General features: G+C 43.9%; 1 protein-coding gene across 4 annotated transcripts in view; it reads right to left on the reverse strand.

Annotated features, from left to right (window-relative positions):
• Positions 1 to 1,574: 1,574 nt before the first annotated feature.
• Positions 1,575 to 23,197, reverse strand: part of ANO4 (anoctamin 4) — a 211,065-nt gene continuing 189,442 nt past the window's right edge. For all 4 annotated transcript variants that reach the window (XM_030548451.1, XM_030548448.1, XM_030548447.1 and 1 more), the window contains 4 exons: positions 20,408 to 20,527; positions 15,303 to 15,408; positions 10,456 to 10,651; positions 1,575 to 2,158 (listed from right to left, as the gene is read on the reverse strand). In XM_030548451.1, coding sequence (XP_030404311.1) covers positions 10,460 to 10,651; positions 15,303 to 15,408; positions 20,408 to 20,527 — 418 coding nt within the window. In that variant the 3' untranslated portion in view covers positions 1,575 to 2,158; positions 10,456 to 10,459. The remainder of the gene's footprint in view (positions 2,159 to 10,455; positions 10,652 to 15,302; positions 15,409 to 20,407; positions 20,528 to 23,197) is intronic.

Raw genomic sequence — 23,197 nt, forward strand, 5'->3', positions numbered from 1 at the left:
ATTTATTAAAACAGCCTAAGGCACTAAACCTGTGGCCTGAAACATTATCTGAAGTCATTTATTGAGCTTTAACTCTGCCTAGGCCATGAAATAAGACATCTGACTGACATGAAGGGCGACATGAATCTCCTCCTGCCCAACTTTTGGGCCACTGAGTCATGAGGAGATGATGTGAAAATCAACAAGACAAAGGCTACATTTGAACACTTCACACATGAAGGGAAACAGCGGCCATCTGTTTGGGAAGGCAGCAAAACTAAGCCACTTCTTGCTCTGCTGCTGTTTCACTGTGAGAACCTATCAGTGGTGGAGCGAGAGCTAAAGTAGGGTGAGCAGATACCTGGAGCCAAAGTGCAAAATATCTTTTCACCTGGAGGTCAGGGGGCTCCTTTCAGTGTGCAGCAGAGGATTTGGGAGCCCAGTTCTGGCTATTCAGACAAAAAGGGTAATTTTCAGAGTGGAATGTTGCTTGCTCTTTGAAAACTTACTCTCAGCGCTGGTTGGATGCTCAAGTTCAACTGGGTGCCCGCCAACCCGCTGTCTCCTTGTTGTAGGAGGCTATGCTCTCCCAGTACTGCTGGTCTCCCATTTCTTTTTCATTTGTTTGGTAAAGTGTGCACTAAACATGATATGGAATAATAATTCCCCTGCATTAACGCCGATGAACATTGCTGGGCAACGTACACAAGAGTCTGCCTTCATCTGCCCTTGTCACTGAAATGCTGTCCTTGTATATATTAACATATGTATATAATATATAATATATTACACTAACCTGCTATTTTCTGTAGCAGGATGGCTAATTTATATGAGCGGGGACACTTGTTCATTTCACTTCTCATGTAACTAGTTTGGGAGAATCTTTATAGGATGGGTTGGCTGATAGAGAGTCTAACCATGTCTTTGAGGTGATTTTCAGTCTCCTAGTCTGGGACAGAGGCCTTGGCATTAGATGCTCATGGACAAAACACTCTTGGGACTCTGCAGAGGATGGGACTATGGGGTCACGTGGCTTCTTATGAGTTAGGTTCAAGGATTTGCTCCTGGCCAATGGAGTGACTGCGTTTCCCCTTGTTTTTTTTGTCCTTCTTGTTTTAACTGACTGGTCCATTAAATAAAGTTGTGACTTCTCCAGAATCTTGTCTTGCTCTTTGCTAGGGGTACTCACAGCCATGGAATTTTGTCTTAGTAACGACTGCATGAAAAACCCCTCATCCACTCCTTCATCTGGACTGGTTTGGGAATAAGGTGCTGAATGCCCAGATGACACTCAGCACTTCATGAGATGAAGCCCTTCTATATGAAGCACAAGGGGAAACTTAATTCATCAGAGTAAACAAATACACAATGGATTTAGAGAGAAAGTGTTAAGATAGGTCCTTGGTAATTTTGGACTTTCATTTGTATTGCTCCTCAGCTTTGTCCCCCTGCTCAAAATCAGATAAACATAAAATGACTGACAAAAGCTCAACAACAAAGATTTCATATGCATAATTTATTTTAAAGTTATTGCATCACATTATACAAGCGTTAAACATGGCTTTATGTTGATGACGTTTTTATAAGTGCGAAAATTTGACATTCTTCTCCATAGGGTTGGTTGTCTTTGTTTTTGCTATTTACAAATAAACAATCTATATACTTTATATATACATATATATTATATATATGGTATATAACATATGTTCCCGCACAAAGATCTGAAATAAAAAAAGAACTCATTTGTAAACAGGGTTTCAGTTGTCTTATTTGGTGGCTTGAAAATAGATGGTATTGTAATATGGGGCATTTTTTTGTCAGAGTATCCTGGTTTCTAATTTACATATATTACTCTAAGTTCTGTAAAACATGCAGGGGACAGAATGCAAAAAACGTACCAAACAGGCTGAAAAAACAGTCCCAGTATACAATTTTTCCTTGGTTTTAAAAACTTGAGTATATTTCCCCATAAAATACATGCTAGCTCTGTTGAGAGTGGTCGATGGATACCAATCATATGCTGAATTGCAAAATGATTTCACAGTAAATCCTCTGAAATGTGCTGTCCTGCTTGCTATGTAAAATGTCTGTGGCATGCATTGAGGTTGCATTTTTTCATTCTCTTCAAGGTAGTGCTCTTGCAGAGCTGGGATAAGTCAACAGAGCACAAGTCCATCATCTGGAGCCATAAACAAAAACAATACCAGATCAGAAACACAGTACAGGTCTGCATTTGCTACCTAGAAAACTGGACAATTCAAGTTGTCATTAGAAAGCTACAGTTTTTGTTATACATTTGTCTTTTTTATTAACCTCCCTCCACGCACTCACACATACCGTTTTCTGTTTGAATGGCTGTACAACAGTGAAAGACAAAAGTTGAACTCTGTTGTGCAGAATGGCAGGGCTCAATCCTGTGAGGTGCTGAGTGGAAATCAATGGAATTAGAGGGTGCTCAGCACCTTTCTGGAGGTCCTCAGGCTCTTGCAAGATAAGGCTCAAGGTGAGCCAATTTTGGCAGCTTCCAGTGCTAGCTTATGTTCTCTTTTTCAGCAATACCCAAGACAACTTCTAGCAATTTAGAGTAATGAAATATCAACTAAACATAGCTGTGTTGAAAACTGATCTCAAAAGCAATCAGCAGCTGATTGTATCTTTGCTTCACTTTATTTGTTCTGTCATGTTAAACTGCTGAGGTTCCTCAAGAGTGAAAATCAGATTGTTATAATATGGCTCAATTCAAAGTTAGGAATGTCTCCAGTGGTGCAAGTAGAATTAATTTCTTACCGGTACACGGCACTCATGGGAGGGACACAAAGCCAGGGCACCAGCTAAACAGGAGGCATGTGACCTCCCATGTGACTCCTCCCCCCTACCCCCAGCACAGGGCCCTTGCACTCTCCCTGTCTCCTCCCCATGATCCATCACATGTTATCTTGGGGTGTGGGGGGTGTGTGTGTGGGGGCGCTCTGTCCTCCGCCCGCTTTACCGGACACTTCTGAACCACAAGGCTCTCTGGAACCGCAGTGGCGAAAGGAGAAAAATGTGGGGCCACTGAGTGGCCCCACGCCAGCAGCTCCTCTGGTGCAGCTGTACCACCTCCAGCCCTGCCCCTTGCCCTGTGCTCCAGTGGGATTGCTGTGCAGACCACAGACAGGAGACGCAGATGCATGAAAGGGCTGGGGGTGGTAGAGCTGTGCCGGAGGAGCTGCCTGTTCTGCTCCTCCTGTGTCTTTCTGATACAGAGTACCTGCTATAAATATCTTACTGGTATGGCAGACTGGACCATACCGCCATGCTTGCACCAGTGAATGTGTCTGATCTAAATTATCAAAGCGATATCTCACTGCAGGAGGTTTGCATAGCTTAAAACACATATATCAAACGGTGATTTAGGTGTGACTTGCATCTGATTTTACTATTTAGCAAACACTTTCTGAAAGTCTGTCAGCTGTGATTTTAAAGTAGCTTACACAGTTTTTGCAAACAAACTTATCTCAGTCTATTTAATCTACTTGTTTATATGAACTTGGTCTTAATATGCTTTGCATGTGCATTAGCGACTGAGCAGGCAGCGTTTTCCATTGCTGTGTAAGTCACATACACCCTGCAGTGATGGGGAAACACATAGCCATCCAACGTGTATCTCTTCTGGTGCATTTCTTTGCATAAAGAAAGGTCTCTATCTGTAATCCACTTGAGGTGCGCATGCATTCCATGTGCCTGGAAGATTCGCGCTAGCAGTGGCCATCTGTCTGCACCTGGCACCCTTCTCTTCCTTGCCCTCTAAAAAAACTGATGGTAGAAGTGGTGGCATGGACCAACCGCTTATCTGGTTGCCTTTTAATCAGGAATAGCCCTAGGATAAGGCTCTAAAGCAGAGGGGAAGGAGGGCAGGTAGCGAAATACAGATAGGGACCACATATTGCAAAGAAAGCCACTTACTGTGGTAACCTTCCTTTCTGTGAGTGACAGTTCCTATGTGTTTCCAGTCTAGGTGATTCACAAGCAGTATTCATTGAGGAGGAGGCTGTGAGGAGCCCTGCTGTGCCACTGATTGGAGGACAGTTCTGCCAAAGGATGTGTTTGGCAGAATCTTGTACCAGGCAATAATGTTTTGCAAAAGTGTGTATGACGCCGCTGCACCGCTCTCCAGAAGAGGGACATCTCGAAGAGAAGCTGCCAGTGTGCCCTGGGCAAGTGGGCCCCTCATCTTGTGTGGGAGGAGCTGCTGTTAACTTGTAACAAAGCAGGATGCACCTCGAAATCCATTTGAAAAGTCTCTGGGAAGAGATTGCTTCCCCCCTCATACACTTGGCAAAGGAGACAAACAGTTTAGGAAAATTCCTGAAGGATTTTGTCCTCTGCATGAAGAATGCCAAGGTTCCACTGACATCCAGAGGATTGTAGTTTTCTGTCCTCCTCCCTGGTGGCATGTTGCTTTGAATAGAAGACAAGTACATGGATGACCTGGTTTAGATTAAATTTTGAGATTAGTTTTGGGATGAATTTGTGGTGTAACCTCAGCAAAGCTTTGTCCTTGTGGAAGACCATGTAAGGTGGGTGTCACGGAGTCACCGGGCGATGCTCTGGAACTGCTCCCCACCAAGCCAGTCAGGACTTTGGGGAGCCTCCTCTCCCTTGGAGCAGACTTGTTCAGGGCAAGAAGCTCACACATCTTCACCTCCTGGGTCTCTCCTTGGAGCATTCAGCATCCTCTGCCCCTCCGTGCGCTTCCCACAGCGAGCCCACCCAGGCGGGGTCCTGGGGAAGCCACCGGGTCCTGCACCCCCACTTTTCAGTCAGACGTGACTCAGCCAGCCAGTAAAACAGAGTTTTATTTGATGACAGAAACAGGGTCTAAAACGGAGCTTGTAGATACAGCGAACCGGACCCCTCAGCCGGGTCCATTCTGGGGGGCAGTGAGCCAGACCCCCCACGTCTGCCCTTCACTCCTCGACCCCAGCCAGCTCCAGACTAACAACCCCTTCCAGCCCCTCCTCTCCGCTCAGCCCCTTTCCCGGGCCAGGAGGTCACCTGATCTCTTTGTCTCCAACACCTTCAGCTGACATCTTTGCAGAGGAGGGGCCCAGGCCATCAGTTGCTAGGAGATAGAGTGCCAGGCATTTAGGTGCACTGGCCCTTGCTCTGCCAGATACTTAAGAACTGCCATGGGGACACTGAGGCACCAACACAGTATTCAGAGTAAACATTAAGAACATTCCCAGTTTGTCACAGTGGGTCACCCATAAGAGCTCCCAGCTCACCTACTCTTCTGGCTAAGGCAATAGCAACAAGAAAAACCATCTTTGTAGACAGGTGAATGAAGGAACATGAGGCTAAGGGTGAGAACGGAGCCTTCATTAAAGTTGATAAGACCAGGCTGAGATCCCAAATTAGGTAGGTTTTATTACTGGAGGAAAGGTTCTGACAAGTCCTTTCAGAAAAGGTACTGTAGTAGGATGGCTGAAGTCTGAATGCCTGTCCACCAGAGGCTGAAAGGTGCTAATAGCTGCCAAGTGTATTTGCAAGGAGACGAGAGATAGTCTTGACAAATTTTGAAAGAGAGTCCAGTAGAACAGGGATCTTGACATCCATTGAGGGTATCCGGTGATTCTCGTGCCAGGTCAGAAATCTTTTCCATTTTGCTGTATAGTGTTTCCTCATGGAATCTTTCCTACTACTGGTAAGAGTGGATTGTACTGCCTCCAAGTATGACTTTCCTAGGTCTGTTATCCATGCAAATATGCTATCAGGCAAACGGATGCTGAGATGGGGTGCTTGATTTTTGTCAAACAGGCATGAGGCCAGCTAGCAACTGTCCAAGACCCAGAACTGCCTTGGCCACCAGGGAGCAATCAAGATCATCAACAGCTTCCTCAGAATTCGAGGCAAGAGAAAGATCAGCACAAATGAGTACATCAGCTCTTGCGACCCAAGGACTTCTTGATGCCAACTGGCAGTGGGCACAGGGTTCCCATGGGGTCACCAAAAAAGTCATGTAAGGTCTCTAATGAAAGTCTGTGTCACACTGATCATCACAGCAAGATGTGTGTACAGTAGGTATGTTAAGAGTTATGTATATACACTAAAAATTATATTCTCTAAGTCTGTGAGTGAAGACAGGTCTCTCAAAGGTAATCCACATACTTTTGGCAAGCAGTGGGGAAGAGACGCTTATCTCACTCTGGCTGGTCATATGCAAATCGAGTATTGCACCATTCACAATGAATGCCCATTTACAGTCTGAGTAAAATGCCAATCAATAGATTACAGGGTCCAGAGGGAAAAACAAGAACAGTAGTGTGAGCTTGTTTTGGGGGAGACAATGAACTTTTGAAACTACAGCTATGGTAGAGATGAACCCCTAGAGATTCCTTCAATCTTGTGGGGACAAACTGCCAGCGGGTTTGATCTTATGAGAAGGGGGTCTCAACGAAACTGTTTGAAAACACTGGGGAAAAAACTTGGAGTAAGCTACCTTGTAGGAGATTGGGGAATGCTTTGAAGGTTAATCTCTAGAAAGCATGTTATGATTTTGTTTTATATGTAATCATTTGTTTCCAATATTCTCACTCTCTCTTGAAACTTTGCTCTTTGATAATGCACTGAGTCTTGTTTTCACTATACTTAATACAAAACATTCAGATGGATCTATAAAATGGTGATCGTGAGTTGAATCTTGTCAGTTAGTGTGTACTATTTCTTTGGGAATAACGCATCTGTGGAGCAGAGGCTGAGCACTCCAGAGGGACATTTGGAAGACTCGGGGTTGCCATGTGCTTATCGCTAACTTGCACAGAGACAGCAAGGCCTGCAGAGTCCTGGAAGGCAGAGGCTGGTGGTTTCCAGGGCCTGATCCACAGCAGGCACAGACAAAACTCCCTCTTATTAAGGACAGATGCTGGTGAGATGCATCACAACCCTGGGTACCCCTGCGAAGCATCACAGCTGTCCCAACCATTGAAGTAAAACTATGTCTCCTCTGGAGCTGTGGCCTTGAACTGCTCTGTTCTCTTTAGACACAAAGAAATCCCAGGATGGGAGTCCCCACTGTTGGAATATGCTCTATACCACTGAGTTGCGTAGATCTCACTTGTGGGGCTCTGGAGAAGTGTCTGCTAAGGCTGTTTGCCAATGTGTTGTGCACCCTGGAAGGTGCACTGTTGAGTGGGTGAACTGTTAGCAAATGCACCAGTTCCAGAGATTGACAGCTTTGATGCAAAGAGAGATGGACTTTGCCTCGCTTGTTTATTAATATAGTAAATTGTTCTGAGGTTGTCAAACATGACTTGAACGCGCAAGATCCAAATGAAGGGTAAAAATTGCTTGCAGGCTTCCTGTACTACATGAAGTTCCAGAAGATTTATGTGCAACTGGGATTCTTAGTGGGTTCAGGTACCATGTGCCACAGGTTCATCCAGATGGGCTCCCCACTTTAGGACGGAGGAATCTGCAATCAGTCATTTTGTGGGTGGAGGAGGGATGAAGGGAACCCCATGTATGCTCTCTCTCCTGTTGGAAGAACAGGGAGACAAGCCAGAATTCTGTGGGGGAGCAAGAGCAGTTTGTCCACACTGTGCTTGCTTGGCATGTGAGCTGTCTGTAACAATGCCCATAAATATCAAAGGCTAAGTCTCATGAAGGGTGTCATATAGCCACATGAGGCCATGTGACCTGGGAAGATGAGACAGGCTTGAACTGCCAACTGGGGACTCAGATGACACTGAGAGGTGAGATCATTCATAGCTTGGAATCTGGCCTAAGACAGGCTTGATTGGGGCGACCGTAGGCTATTATCTGCGGAAACTAAAATGGACTTATCCACATTTACTTAGAACCGTACATGTGTAGGAGTCTGAGCAGGGACAGGGTTATCGTCTGTACTTCTTGATGTGAGTTTCTCGTGAGCAACCAGTTGTTGAGGTAGGGAAGTACTGATGAGTGCAGATGACAGAGATGAGCTGCCACTGCAACAGCATTTTCATGAACACTCTTCATGCCATCAAGTGACTGAAAGGGAGCACTTGTGTATTGGTAGTGGTGTAGGTCTATGGTGAATCTCCTGTGTGCAGGGTGGATGTCACTGTGGAAATAAACATATTTTAAATAAAGAGTGGTGAATTAGTTGTCCTTGTGCATTGAGGGGATGTTAGAGGCCAGGGTGATCATTCTGAACCTCAGGTGTCAGACAAAGACATTCAGCTGTCTGAGGTCTAGTAGCCTCCAGCCTCATTTCTTCTTGAGAATGCAGAAATATTTCCCCCTCTTTGCTGAAGAGGTAGCACTTCTATGGCTCCCAGATAGACTCCAGTATGGGGAGAAGGATCCTGAAGAGTGATACGGAAGAGGGTTGGTGAGGGGAAGGGACAGGAACTCTATCACATAACCAGTGGTGATTATCTCCAGAACCATTCTGTCTGATATTATGTGATGCCAAGACTGGAAGAAATGAGCTGGTCAGCTAAGAAATAGGGTGCAGGAGTCCTGAACAGAGACAGGTGAACGTGGCCAGGGGGTGTAATTTCCTGAAATAGAACTGGTCACTACAAACATCTGCCAGGGCCATGACTATTAAAGCTCCTGAGAAGGGATATGTCTGTGCAGCCATCTTCACTGACTTGGTTAAAGTAGTGGAGCTCTATTTACTCATAAAAGTGTTAAAGCAAATTGTTTGACTCGCATTCCTATTTTGATTCTAAGGGAATCCCACTAGGTCTGTGATCACTTTGATCTTTGTGTCCACTTGTATTCATATGGATTGGGCTACTAAGTGCCCCGGAACAAGTTTATACTGATGGTACCCTTTTATATTCTGCAGGCATTTCAGTGTTATTACTTAGGCGTGAGGCCCTGCTCACTTTTAACAACATCCAGCCAGCATGTTCTGATTTGTATCATACCATCTGACACTTATTCAGTTGCTGGTTCCTAAGAGTTCATGAAATTTAGGTGAGTGCCTTTTGGAAAGTTTAACAGCAGAAAGCTGAACACTTTGCAAAAGAAAATTGTTTATTCCAGAGTCCTTTTAGTCAGATCAGTTATTGGCTGATGTTTGTAGTGACCAATTCTATTTCCATTACTTGTCCAGAATTAGCACATTACTCTGTATGTAGGATTTAATGTCATTTCATATTTTAATGTACCTTTTAAACCTCTTACCACAGTTATGGAGCGATGGTCTCATGAATAAAGAACAAGACTCAGAGTCAGGAGCAGTTGGATGGACGTGCACTTCCCATCTGGTAATTGTATCCAGTTGTCATTTTATTGTTTGATGGTAAGCTCTGTGGCACATGGACCATCTGTTTGTGATGGTTGTGTACAGTATTCCCTAATCCATGCTGGAGGCCCCTAGGTGCTAATGCACTACAAACAAATCTGGGTTATAGTTCTGCCACAAACGTCCTGTATGTGACTTTAGGCGAGTTACCTAAGGCTTGTCCTCTATGTACCTCAATGGGAGCTGCAGTTGCTCAGCACCTCTGAAAATCAGGCCACTATTCTGGATAAGATTTTCAAATACACCTAATGCTAAACCCCTAAATCCATAAATTGGGCACCTGCCTATTCTTTAAAAGGGCTGTGCAGCCAACTCCTCTAATGGGCTTTTCATCTTCTCACGTCTGTAAAATAGGCACAACTTTGCCTGGCAACCACACAGCGGTAGTGGGAGACTCAATTCGTTAATACTTTAAGATGCTTGGACAGAAGGTGCCATAGAAATGTACATCAATCTATCTTCATGGTGTATGTGGCTGCCTATCATGTAATATCTCAGATTCTTCTACATCAAATCAATAGCAATAGCGAAGCCACCAGCGGATTTCCTGGAGCCCCTGCCACTTCTCCCTTTTTGGGGTAAAATCTTTGCTTGGGGTAGGGTTTTTGGTTTTAATTTTGTAGATGTTATTAATTTTCTCTTTTATTTTTGTTGGTTGGGGTTTATAGGGCCAATGGGGGTATCAATGTTGTGTCCTTCTTGCTTTGGTGAAAAGTCTTTTTTTGAAGAGGAAGACTTTGCAGCACTTCCTGAAGATGATCAGACTCTGGATTTGCCTAATCTCTGGAATTATGATCCATAGCTTGACCCCCTTGACTGAGAAGGCTTTGTCCCCAGCTCTCATGTGCTTTGTCCGGGGTTTTGTGATATGTATTGTCCCAGAGGAGTGTAACTGTTGTGGCAGTTCATAGATTGAAACTGGGTCTTTAATGTGCTGGGGCTTGATCCATGAATTGTTTTACAGTTTAGGAACAAGACCTTAAACTGGCCTCGGAAGCTGTCTGGGGTCCAGTGGAGAGACTTGAGTCTGATGTGTGCATTTTGAATAGGGGCACATGCATGCCAACTGCATGTAATATAGTTTTAAGTTGTTTTCATCCACTCCTGACTATTCCCAACCCAGTATAAATACATCTGGGTTACTGAATAACTAACTAGAATTAATGGCTCAATTTAAATAATTTCTCCCTCACCTAGTCACGGCCATTCATTGTGATGAGATTTTCCATTTTTCTTCCTCTCCTTTCGTTCTTTTTGAAGACGTTCTAGTTCTGCTTCGTACATCATTTCCTGAATCAGGTACTTTTCTCTCCGCATCCGATCCCTCAGATCTTTCGGAAGGTCTGGGATTAAATACGAAATCAGGTGCTTTATGCAAAAGACAAGGTGCTGTGAAAACAAAAAGATTGAAGATGGATGAAAAGTATTAATCTTTTTACTATAGTTTCCAGTTTGATTCATTTATCAAAGGGAGGTAAAATCTCCTAGGTAACAAAAAGATGTTGATCTAGAACTCAAACTTTTATTACAAATTGAAATATTAAGGAGCCAAATCCTGCAGTCCCTCTTCAAGCAGAACTTCAGCCAAAGTCAGCGGAGGCTGATGCCTAAGCAAGCACTAAACCACTGCTTGATTTGGCGCAACAATCCACTGTCGCAAAGTTCAGTATACAAATTAAGGCCTCAATTCTGCTGTGTGATCTGTTAGTTCAGACTCTGGAGTCTGTGCCCTGAAATCAGGCGGACTCTGTCTGGAGGTAGGAGATCAATGCTAGTGGATCACGCTACAGGAAAGGGGACAAAAGGTCTACTCCTTTTTTTACTCTGGAAAAACTCCCAGGGATTTCAGACCCAAGTAATTATTCCTGGAAAACAACACGGCTTTTGAATGTTCTGTATCTCTAATTTAAAACTGCACTGCAATCGACCTAAAATGTCCTTGTTAAATACCCGGTGCATTTATCAATCATTTTGTCCCTAATGATTTAGGTATATTAGAATAAAGATTGGTGGGGTTGAGGAGAGTTGTTCTGCTCTTCTCTTCTTTTGCATTTTGTTTAATCAAAGATGTTTTTTGGAGTTTCTTCTATGAAGTTTGGTGAACAATCTGTGGAAATAGTCCTCTTCTGTCTCAAGCGGACAAACTGGAGATGAAAAAGAATATTTTTCACTCCAATTTGGGATATTTACTTTGAGCATTACAGAATAGAAGCTGTAGCAACTTTTCTTATGAATTCTCTCATTAGGAGCAGAAAGATGCAATATCTAAATTGGTGTGTTTTGCTACATCTGAGGGATGATGATCCTTTAGCCTTGGCACATCACTTTCTATTTTTGTTTGTCTGCAAGATGAGTAACTTTTCTTTTAAGAGATACTTCCTAGTATCTATCTTCTCTTGTATTTGAGCTAAGTCCAAATGCAAAGTAGCCACACCTTAAACTGGTCTACATTAACTCTAGGTCCAGGGTGACATGTTGTAGTTGAGGTAGTTATTTACACTGATCTCCATCTCCAAACTCAATGACAAAGCTTCCCTTAATTATTTCTCTCTTAGCTAAATCTTTTATGATAATTGTTCTCTCTTTCCAGTAGTATCTACCATAGGCGCCAACTCCATGGGTGATCCAGGGCCGTACTTTGCACTTGTCCTTATCGAATTTCATCCAGACCATTACTTCAGATAATTTCTCCAGATCATTTTGAATTTTAATTTTATCCTCCAAAGCACTCGCAACCCGTTCTAGCTTGATATCATCCGCAAACGTTATAATTTATACTTTCTTTGCCATTATATAAGTCATTGATAAAGATATTGAACAGTAACGGATCCAGAACTGATCCCAGCAGGACCCCATCATAGGCGGCAGGTTTGTATAATTTTTGGTGGTGCTCAAAATGGTGGTGCTCCCCCCCCCCGCAAGCCGATATAAAATGAAGCTACAACACGTCAGCACCACAAGATTACAAGGGTCAATTAAAAGTGGAAAGTCAGAAGCAGCACTTGCCTGCTTCAATATACGGTATTATATTTTGTTGCACCTGTTGTGACAAAGTGGGAATGTTCTTAATGTCTATTCTGAATACTGTGTGGGTGCCTCAGTTTCCCCTGCAAGGTGCCAACTGAAGGTGTTGGGGACAAAGAGATCAGGTGGCCTCCTTGTCCAGAAGAGACACAAAGGCTAGAGGAGGGAGTGTCAGTTTGGAGCTGGCTGGGGAAATGGGGAGAGGCCCAGAACTTGGGTCTGGGCTCCCTACCCCCCAAGATGGACCTGACTGAGGGGTCCTGTTTTCTGTACCTACAAACTCTGTTTTAGACTGTGATCCTGTCGTTTAATAAACCTTCTGTTTTACCGGCTGCCTGAGAGTCATGTCTGACTGCAGAGTTGGAGTGCAGAGACCTCTGGTTGCCCCAAGACCTGCCTGGACAGACTTGCTGAGGAAAGCGCACAGTGTGGAAGGGCATGCTGAATGCTCCGAGGTCAGACCCAGGAAGGTGTAAGCTTCTTGCCTTGGAGACAATATGCTCAGAGAGAGGAGGCTCCCCCAGAGTCCTGGCTGGCTTTGTATGGAGTAGTTCCAAAGCATCCCAGCATCCCCTTCCACACCATGCGCTTCCTGGAAGTCCACACAGGCACTGACACTCCCTCCTCTGGCTTTTGTCTCTTTTCCAGGCATTAGGAGGCCACTCGATCTTTGTTCTCCAACACTTTCAGTTGGCACCTTGCAGGAGAGCAGCTGGAGACAGGGTTTCGGCCATTCTCTGTGCAGATGGCATCACACTGGCACTCTAGGGCTCTACAACAATCATGCACCCTTATTCCACCATCTAGATCCTTGAGAAATGAATAAGAGAAACTGAGGCAACCACACAATATTCAGAGAAAACATTAAGAACATTCCCACTTTGTAACACCTGTATACGACTAGTTATATACTTTAAAGTGTGGAAAATAATCAAGTATTGTGCTAAACACAATGATACTCTAAAGTGACCACCAAATTTAAGTTGCACGTTTTTCCCCTCAAGTGAGGGCTCTAGGGTGGGGCCGGGGATGAGGAGTTCACAGTGCAGGAGGGTGCTCAGGTTTGGGGTGCTGAGGGGGCAGGCTTTACGGTTGGGCAGGGCTGAGGATGAGGAACTTGGACTGCAGACAGGCTGCCCCAGGGCTAGGGCCAGAGAGGACTCCCCCTCACCACCACTGGCAGCAGCAAGCTCCGGGGCAGGGACCTCTCCTCTTCCCCCCGCAGCACACTTACTCTGCACCACGGTCACTGAACATGCTCCTAGGGCCCCTCTCAGGTCCAGAAAGCTCACTCACCTCCCCTGTGATGGGTACTATGGGGGGTTGCCATCACAGGTGGCCTCCCGTGCTGCTGCCCCTCACCATAGCTTCACTGTGGATGGGGCTGCCCCTTGCCCAGTGTGGGGCAGAAGTGGGGTCTGCAGGGTGATGGCTATGAGAGGGGGAAGCAGGGTGTCATAAAATTCACCCAAGCCCCAGCTGCTCAGGTCTAGGAAGTCTCTCTCTCCCATCTCCCCTGTGGCGGGTGGGTTAGTGGTGCTGGGGGAGAGGGCACTGCCTTCACATATGGCTTCCTTCCTCCCCTACTGCAGCCTGCTGCCCCTCACTGTAGCCTCACTGAGGGATGGTGCTAAGGGATGGGGCTGCCCCTTCCCCAGCGTTGGGCAGGAGTGGGGGCTGCGGCGGGGGGGGAAATCATAGGGTCAAACACTCACCGAAGCCCCAGCAGCTGCTCAGGTGAGTGATGTCCATCTCCTGGCCAGAAGTCCCCTTCGCATCTCCTCCAGGTAGGTGTTGGGGGAGGGGAGGGAAGGGCTGCCAAGCATGGCCCCCTCTCCTCTCCTCCTCTCCCTCCCCCCTCCAAAGGTGCTGCAGCAGCAGCTGCCTTAGGCCTGGTCCACACTACAGCGTTAAATCGATTTAAACAGCATTAAATCGATTTAATGCTGTACACGTCCACACTACAAGGCACTTAAAATCGATTTTAAGGGGTCTTAAAATCGATTTCTGTACTCCTGCTCAACGAGAGGAGTAACTCTAAAATCGATATTACTATATCGATTTAGGGTTAGTGTGGACGGAAATCGAAGTTATTGGTCCCATTCTTTTACTGAGCTACCCAGAGTGCACCGCTCTGGAAATCGATGGTAGCCTGGGACCATAGACGCACACCACCGAAGTAATGTGCCCTGGTGTGGACGCGTAAAATCGATTTTATAAAACCTGTTTTATAAAATCGATTTTATTAATTTTGATTTTACTCTGTAGTGTGGATGTGGCCTTAGTCTGCCAACGCTGCTCTTATGCTGTAGCCTTTAGGCAGCAGTAGCAGCAGCCAGCAGCAGAAGCAAGGGAGAGACACGCTGTTTTCTTTCAGGCAGGGAAGCTCCGGGGTGGAGGCTGGGAGGGGGGGCCCACTCCAAGCAGGGCCAGGGGAGAAACCCAGCTCCAAATATTGGTGGAGCAGAGACCCTGACTCTGAATATTCCTGGTGCTTGAGCACCTTGAGCCCATGTAACCTGCCGCCTATGGACCCCATTCCATATGCCCTTCCAGCTTGACTGTGAATCACTGATAGCTACTCTCTGGGAATGGTTTTCCAACCAGTTATGCACCCACTTTATAGTGGCTCCATCTAGATTGTATTTCTCTAGTTTGTTTATGAGGAGGTCATGCGAGACAATATCAAAAATCTTAGTAGGGTGACCAGATGTCCCGATTTTGGGGTCTTTTTCTTATATAGGCTCCTATTACCCACCACCCCCGTCCCGATTTTTCACACTTGCTGTCTGGTCACCCTAAACCTTACTACAGTAAAGAAATGTCACATCTACTACTTCCCCTCATCCACAAGGCTTGTTACTCTGTCAAAGAAAGTCATTAGGGTGGTGTGACACAATTTGTTCTTGACAAATCCATGCTGACCATTACTTATCAACTTATTATCTTCTAGGTGTTTGCAAATTGATTACTTAGTTAATAATTATATCATCTAGCCCCTTATATGAAAACTGACCTCAAATACAATAATAAAAGCCAACCGTGCTGCTAAGACATGCCAGAATTGCAATGTGTAGCCATAGGGCACCGGGGAATGAGGAGGGTCTCGATAATCTCTGTACCTGAAAAACAAATGGAATGTTGCATTTCAGTACAGTGATAAACTGCTACTCTTGACAGAGAACATAACAGAACACTGTTCTTTGACTATATCCTCCTTGAAACAACAGGGATCTCAAGTAAAAAATGATACAAGTTACTACAAATACTGATTCTTTGCTCACTTCCACCAATGGTAATAATGAATAACTCCACTGAAGTCAATGGGTGAAATCCTGGCCCCACAGAAGTGAATGGGAGCTTTGTCATTGTCTTCAGTGGAGCCAGGATTTCATCCAATGACACCATACCAGGGTAAAACCAGTGTGAGAGGAGAATCAGGTCTACTGTTTTTAACAACTGTCTTTTGAAGAACTAAGCCCTCAATAAAATAACATTCATATGGATTTGACTTTATTGTGAAAGAGGTAATTCCAAAATAATCCAACAGAAACCTAATCTAAAAGCAAGGGTAAATTTGGCTTCTGCCTAATCTGTTTCCCACACAGGTTTGAAAACTGGGTATGAACAGTATCTGAATATACCATGTTAAGTAATACACAGAAGTTTCTAGCTCTAAGCTAATTTAGAAACAAAAGCAACCCAACCCCACAGGAGAAAGAAGATATAAACAAAAACATATTTTTTCTCTGACTGATAGACCTCTCAGATTAGAGAGGCATCTATACACAAATGGAAAAAATGGTGTTTTGGGATTTCAGTCAGTACTGAATTCTTCTTACATTTCAGCATCTTCAGTGCAAATTGTTTTAGCTTCCCAAGTGATTCCCTTCTGCAGCCAAAACACTGGCTCCTGAACATGAAATGTTTTACAAAAGAAGAAGATTAGTGGCTGTTAAAGGTCTGTAATAGAAGACCCCGGCTGGGAGCCTTAGCTACAGATGGGTCTTCTGTGGAGTAATCTGGTAATTTTTGTACTTGTAAAGAACTAAATAAATACAGCAGCCCAGGAAATGGGGAAGACTTTGACAGATTGTTTCATGTCTCACATGGAGGGAAAAATCTGGGCTTTGTAATAGTGAAGGTAAATTATTAACAGATCTGTCTGCATAAACTGTCTTGCTTGAAAATTAAAGGACTCCTGTCCATCACACAAACTACACTGTGGAATACATTCCTGTAATTTCTTTGCAGATAAACAATTAAACTAATTTTAATTCCTATCAATATAGGGCTTTAAAGTGCAATTGAAATTACCAAGAAATATCAGTAGAATTCAGGTTGATTAAATGTCTTGTAAACTGATTAAAAGGAAGTCAGTCATGCTCTCCATTCCCCTGGCAGGGGCATCTATATATTTAAGAAGTAAACATACTCGCCAAAGAACATAGTTTATCTAGTGATTTTGCAGTAGCAGTTTGAATTAACAAACTGAGATTCAAGTGCCAAATCCTGCTTTAGTTGAAGTCAGTTAAGGCCAATTAGACTCCCTGTAACAAATGCCAGAGGCTGAGAATGAGGATTAAGACTACCTCCTTTTTAGTTGTTTTTGTAGAAGATTTGTTTAATTGTTGGGCTAAATTTATGGAGGGCCCTCTCTCCCTTTCTTCATGCCAGAGAAAATCTTTTATTTGAAAAAAGGGCCTGGTTTACAAGTAAGAATTAGTTAGTTTTAGATGATGGGGATGACTAGAGACCACAATGCTGTGAGCTCTCTGGCAAAGCAAGGAAGGTTTAAGAATATATATTTGATTTATATGAATATGATTGTTATGATAATTATCCTACAGATGTTAATAGCATGTGTAACCTACACACCTCCTTGGATGCGGTGTTCTATCCCATCTAGCGGCTCCGACACCACTTAGAGAGAGAGTTAAATGAGTTTGCTCTATAGCCTTAACTAACAGACAGTTGGCTTTTAGCTCACACAGTAGAGGCTCATGCACTAAACTCCAGAGGTCCCAGATTCAATCCCGCCTGCCAATGACCAGGGTCTGTCGGTGTTACACATTCATATGCATCCCAGGCCAAATCGTGAAGTCTGGATTTAGTGCTTACTCACAGAAATCTCCCATTGAAGTCAACAGGAGATCACACTGACTAACAGCGGCAGAATTTGGACCTCCCTGAAGGAGAGCAACATTGCTTGTTTCCTATTTCTCTCAGATATCAAAAGCAAACATTATTTTAATCTGTAACCCCGTTGATATTAAATGGTGGATGGTCAGAGACAAATCTTATTAAAAATATTAAGACTATTAGGTTGGAATGAAGCCTTTTTTGGCCAGCAGCTCTGTATCACAGAATAGGATATGTATTGATCTAACCTATTTTTAGGGTTATTTCCTGCCAAATGATGTGTAACAGTTTCAATTGTTTCAGCTCCCTAAATGAAAACATTAACTTCAGAGGAAAACAGCTCAGTATGCTATATAAGTGCAAGTAATATTATTTTTATACTTTTAACAAAATGTCAGGAGTCTTTTCATTGGACACTAAAGTACCCTGGGGCTCTAGAGACCCATCAAAGGATATTTTATTGTTTCATAATAAAAAAGTCATTTGAGCTCATGTTCACAAACCAACACCGCATTATAAAATAACAGCATTACACAGTTGTTCTGCCCATGTTCCCCCTTGAAACAAAGCATTTTGGGTCATTCTAACAAAATGAAATAAATATTTTGATTTCACAGATGTCAAAAAATTTCATTCTGATCCAAAAAAAAGTTCCAGCGTGTCATAAACAGATCAGAAAAGTTAATAGCACAGAAGTACTTTATAGCTCTTTGACTACGAAGGGTTAACAAGTTCAGTAAGCCTGGCTGTCACCTGACCAGAGGACCAATCAGGAGACAGGATACTTTCAAATCTTGAGGGAGGGAAGTTTCTGTGTGTGCTGTTAGAATTTGGTTGTTGTTCACTCTGGGGGCTCAGAGGGATCAGATGTGCAACCAGGTTTCTCTCCAATCTCTCCAGTATAGGCTCTTTTAAGTTCAGAATAGTGAGTACTAGGTAGATAAAGCGAGTTAGACTTATGGTTGTTTTCTTTATTTGCAAATGTGTATTTGGTTGGAAGAAGTTCAAATGGGTATTTGGCTGGAAGGAGTTCAAATTTGTATTTTGCTGAAAGGATTTTAATCTGTACTTGAATACTTAGGCTGGGAAGGTATTCCCAGTGTCTCTAGCTGAAAGACCCTGTACCTATTCCATCTTAAATTTACAAAGATAATTTTTACTGTTTTTTCTTTCTTTAATTAAAAGCTTTTCTTGTTTAAGAACCTGATTGTTTTTTTAATTCTGGTGAGACCCCAGGGGACTGGGTCTGGATTCACCAGGGAATTGGTGGGGAGAAAGGAGGGAAGAGGGAGAGAGAGGCTGATTTCTCTCTGTGTTAGGATTACTGTCTCTCTCAGGGAGAATCTGGGAGGGGAAGAGAGAAGGAGGGGGGAAGGTGGATTTTCCTCTCTGTTTCAGGATTCAAGGAGTTTGAATCACACAGTGATCTTCCAGGGTAACCCAGGGAGGGGAAGCCTGGGAGAGGCAACAGTGAGGGAAAGGGTTTACTTTCCTTGTGTTAAGATCCAGAGGGTCTGGGTCTTGGGGGTTCCCAGGCAAGGTTTTGTGGGGACCAGAGTGTACCAGGCACTGGAATTCCTGGTTGGTGGCAGTGCTACAGAATCTAAGCTGGTAATTAAGCTTAGGGGAATTCATGCTGGTACCCCATCTTTTGGACGCTAAGGTTCAGAGTGGGGAATTATACCATGACACAGCATTACCAAAATGAAACTTTTTTGAGTTTCTGTTCTGTGAAAAAATTTGAAGTTTTGACTTTTCATCCAAATTTGGGATGAAAACAAAATGTTGGAATTTCCTGCAGATGGGAAGCCCCTTCAATAATAATACTGAGGGCTTACATGGCACTTTTCATGTTCAAGGAGCTTGAAAACATTAACAAATTAATTTTTATATGACCTTTGTGGGGTAAGTAAATGCTATCCCCACTTAGAGATGGAGAAACCAAAGCAGGGAAGTTAGGAGACTTATTCAAGGACAGAGAGTCTTGTCTTTGTAAAGCAAGAAAGGCACTCCAGGCACAGTGCACATGGATGCATGCACCAGGTCTTTATCAGTCTCTGCAACACTGTTTTTGATGGAACAATGTGTGTCCATCCACACAGAGCAGCTCTTAACATCATTGTTACACTGGTGTTTTCTGGGTCTTATGAAGCCCTATTGCATAGTGTCAAACACTGCTGCTGGGAGCAGAAGACAGTGGGAAATTTCCATATATGATGCACTCAGCTGTGGGATGGACTTAGGACTGGCTGAACCAGTGCGATGGAGAGAAACCATTGGAGTTTCTACTAGTTCAGCTTGACTTGAGCTAGACACTATCTGAGGTGTTGTAAGCAAACATTACAACCAGCTTCTACTGGAGGCGTGGGACAATTACAGTATGTGGACATACAGTGTTGTGCAAGTGTTTCTTGCAATAGTTATTCACTTAGGGAGAAATTCACTCCTGTGCACAGAGCCTGTATAAGTCCTAGGCATCACCTAAATCATCAAAACAGGGCTTAAGTGGGATTTACATAGTGTATAGACCTATGCAGGCCCTCTGCAGAAAGCTGAATTGTACTCACATGTAGAGTGAGCAAGAAAGTCAGTGTCAGAACCAGGATTAAAACCCAAGATCAGACCAAGTTTCCTCCACAATCTGTCAGTGGAAATTGAAAGATAAGCAAATATTATGCTTGTGGGCAGTTCTTTTAGTTCTTTTTTTTAGAAATAAATTTTATATGCAAATTTCAAGGGTCCTTTAAGATCCTGGCTAGTTGCCAAGGCAGCCTTCCTTACTCTGAAGATTGGGCACCCCCCCACTCACAGGCACAGGATAAGTGGTGTCCTGTATTTTTTATTCTTTTTATATGTACAAAATGCATTTTTTCATTTCATTTTTTAGACTTTGAAAACAAGTAAAGAGAGAGACTCTAGCATGATGCTTCCACCTGGTGATTTTTTAAAAAGAAAAGGATATTTTGGTGAGATTCTTACCTGCAATATTTTAACGGTGAGCCAGAGAATTCACTTCCATTAGATGTTGGTTCCGAACGGTTTTCAAAGTCAGACACCAGAAATACAGATAGACTGGCATTAACATAGCCTACCATACACCTGAAGACAAGAAACCCTGAAGTCAGAACACTCAGCCCATTCTAACACAAATCTCACCTAGGACATTTCTCTCCCTGGTTTCCTAAATCTACACCTAAACAGTGATACCTATTAATATTTGAAAAGCATGTTGTGGTAATTTCTCTGTCCCTCAACCCAAATCTGCTGTTTCATACATTACTTTTCAAAAATTTGTTAAAGCAAATTCACACCAAAATCTCCTTTTTGCATGCTTAAAAATGCAGATTAGCTGACCCAGAAGACAGAGGTAAATCTCAGAGAGCCTCATTTAGTGTAATTTACACCTTCTTCTTCCCTCCCCAATCTGTGTATATGCTGCACAATTTAGTTTCACCTTGTATTTAAGTTGGATTTCTTTCAAGTACTTAGATTTGCCCCCTCCCACACTTGCACTCATACATCACATTTGAATGTGCAATAACGTGTTTAATTGTGGTCACTCTATCTAAAAAGTTATGTATGTAACAGAAATAGAAAAGGGTTAAGAGATGGGGAACAAAAATTATTAGAGGCATTGAAAGGCTTCTGTGTTAGGGGAGATTACAAAGATGGGGACTGTTTAGCTAGAAGAGCAATGAGAGGTGACACAACAGCGATACACAAAATAATGAATGGCACAGAGGAGATAAATTGAATCCTCCTATTTACACTCACTCATAATACAAGAACATGGGGACAGTCAATGCCGTTGAAAGGCAATAGATTTAAAACTGATAAAGGAAATCTCATTTACAATTAACCCATGGAACTCATTGCCACAAGATATCATTGAGGCCAAGAGTAGGATTCAAAGAAGGATTAGACATTTGTTGAATACTGAAACACTCAGTTATATTAGCAATGATAACTGTAATAAGGAATATAAAACCTATGTATCCTGGCATAAGCTAATCTCTAGTTGATAGAGGTTAGAAAGAAACATCTCCTTGTGGGCAGATTATTTCATAACCCATCATGGGGTTTCATGCACCTTCCTTTAAAGCTAGTCCTGGCCACTGTCAGATACAAGATACCACACTAAAATGGGCCACTAGTCTAAGCCAGTGTGGCAATTCCTATGTTCCTTCATGGCTCAGAAACACTAGCTCCTAACTGTTGGTCAGTAGTAATAAGGTCTGGCAGAGGAGCTCTGGGAGATGTCACCTGGTTGGTTCAAATTCACTGCTAATATAATTAAGAATGAAGCTGGTTGAGGATGAGGCACGTGCATACAAGTCAAGCCAAATTATTCAGTGTGGTGCACATTGGTGCTGAAGAGGCTTTAATTCTGCCATTGGCTGAGAAAGACAATCACAGCTGTCAACAGAATTCTCAGCCATGTCTGCATAACTGCTGCCTCCCCACTCCCCAATTCAACGTGAGGCTAAAGGAGTGTTACAATGTTATCATTCCTTTTACATGCTGAGGTGCCATGTCTTTTCCATCTCTAATTTCAGTGACATCCAGTCATACTGGATCAGCATATTAGTTGAATGTTTCTTCAGAAGTGATCAGCAATGAAATAGTGAACAATACTGAGATTTTTTTATCCCCCTCTACACCACAAATTGGCTTCTGTTTTGAAATGTTTTTCAGGCATCCATCTGAAAAACTATTCAGGTTGTACTGATGTGTCAGCCAATGCTGACCTGTGTGAATTAATCTGTTTAAAACAGCAGATGAAAGCCATTCTCAAGCCTAAATGACTTAATTCAGTGAACCAAACCCAGTCCAGGTTGACAGTGATTACAAACTGATAGTGACCATCTGCTAGCTAGTCGGCAGACTGTCTGAAGTGAGTCTGGTGGCCTCCTAGCCAGGCTACTCAGGCTTGAGAATACTTTAAAACTGGTTTTCAATCACTGTTTTATGTTCTATCAATGTTGGCAGGCTGTAGCCAGTACCCTGGTGTAACCTCAACTGTTTTACAAGATTACGTCCTGAAAACCATTTTAGGATGTGGCCACAAGTCCAGTGAGTCGGCGAATTAGCCTGGTAGGGCAGGAAACAGTCAAGGGCTCAGACCCTCTGGCAAGGGCTGAGCAAATAGTTCAGTGACTGGAGGCCCTGGATAAGGGCAGGCTCCAAGTGCCCGGTCGGGAGCTCAGGCCCTCAAACCGGGGCTGAGCACAGAGTTCAGTAACAAGCCCAGGCCCGGGTCAGGGTGGGTCAGCAAACAAACAGCTCAGGGCTCAGACCCTCAGGCAGGGGCTGAGCAAATAGTTCAGTAACAAGCCTCGGCCCTGGGTCAGGGCGAGCAGCAAACAAACAGCTCAGGGCTCACTCAGGCAGGGGCTGAGCACAGAGTTCAATAGGAAGCCCAGGCCCTGGGTCAGGGCGGGGCGGCAAACAAACAGTTCAAGAGCAAAACCCAGGCTCCTGATCCTGAGCGTCGGGGCCAGGGGAGAGACTGCCACCTGCGAGTTGGGTGGCAGGGGGGGATGCAGGCCCGCCCATTCCTCTGCGTCCCAGCCCGGGGCCCTGACAGTGGCAGGCGACCTGCTGCTGTGTCAGTGGGGATCCTGGCCGCAACACACTGACATCAGCTCTGGGTGTGCCACAGCCTGACTAGAGTCGGCTGCCCCCGGGCTACTTCCGACCTCCCCCTCTAGCAGTAACTGTGTCTGGTCGGCGTCTTCCACGGCATCAAGCACCATGGGCTCCTCGGGT

The sequence above is a fragment of the Gopherus evgoodei genome, chromosome 1 (genome assembly GCF_007399415.2).
Source record: "Gopherus evgoodei ecotype Sinaloan lineage chromosome 1, rGopEvg1_v1.p, whole genome shotgun sequence".
Classification (NCBI taxonomy): Eukaryota; Metazoa; Chordata; order Testudines; family Testudinidae; genus Gopherus; species Gopherus evgoodei.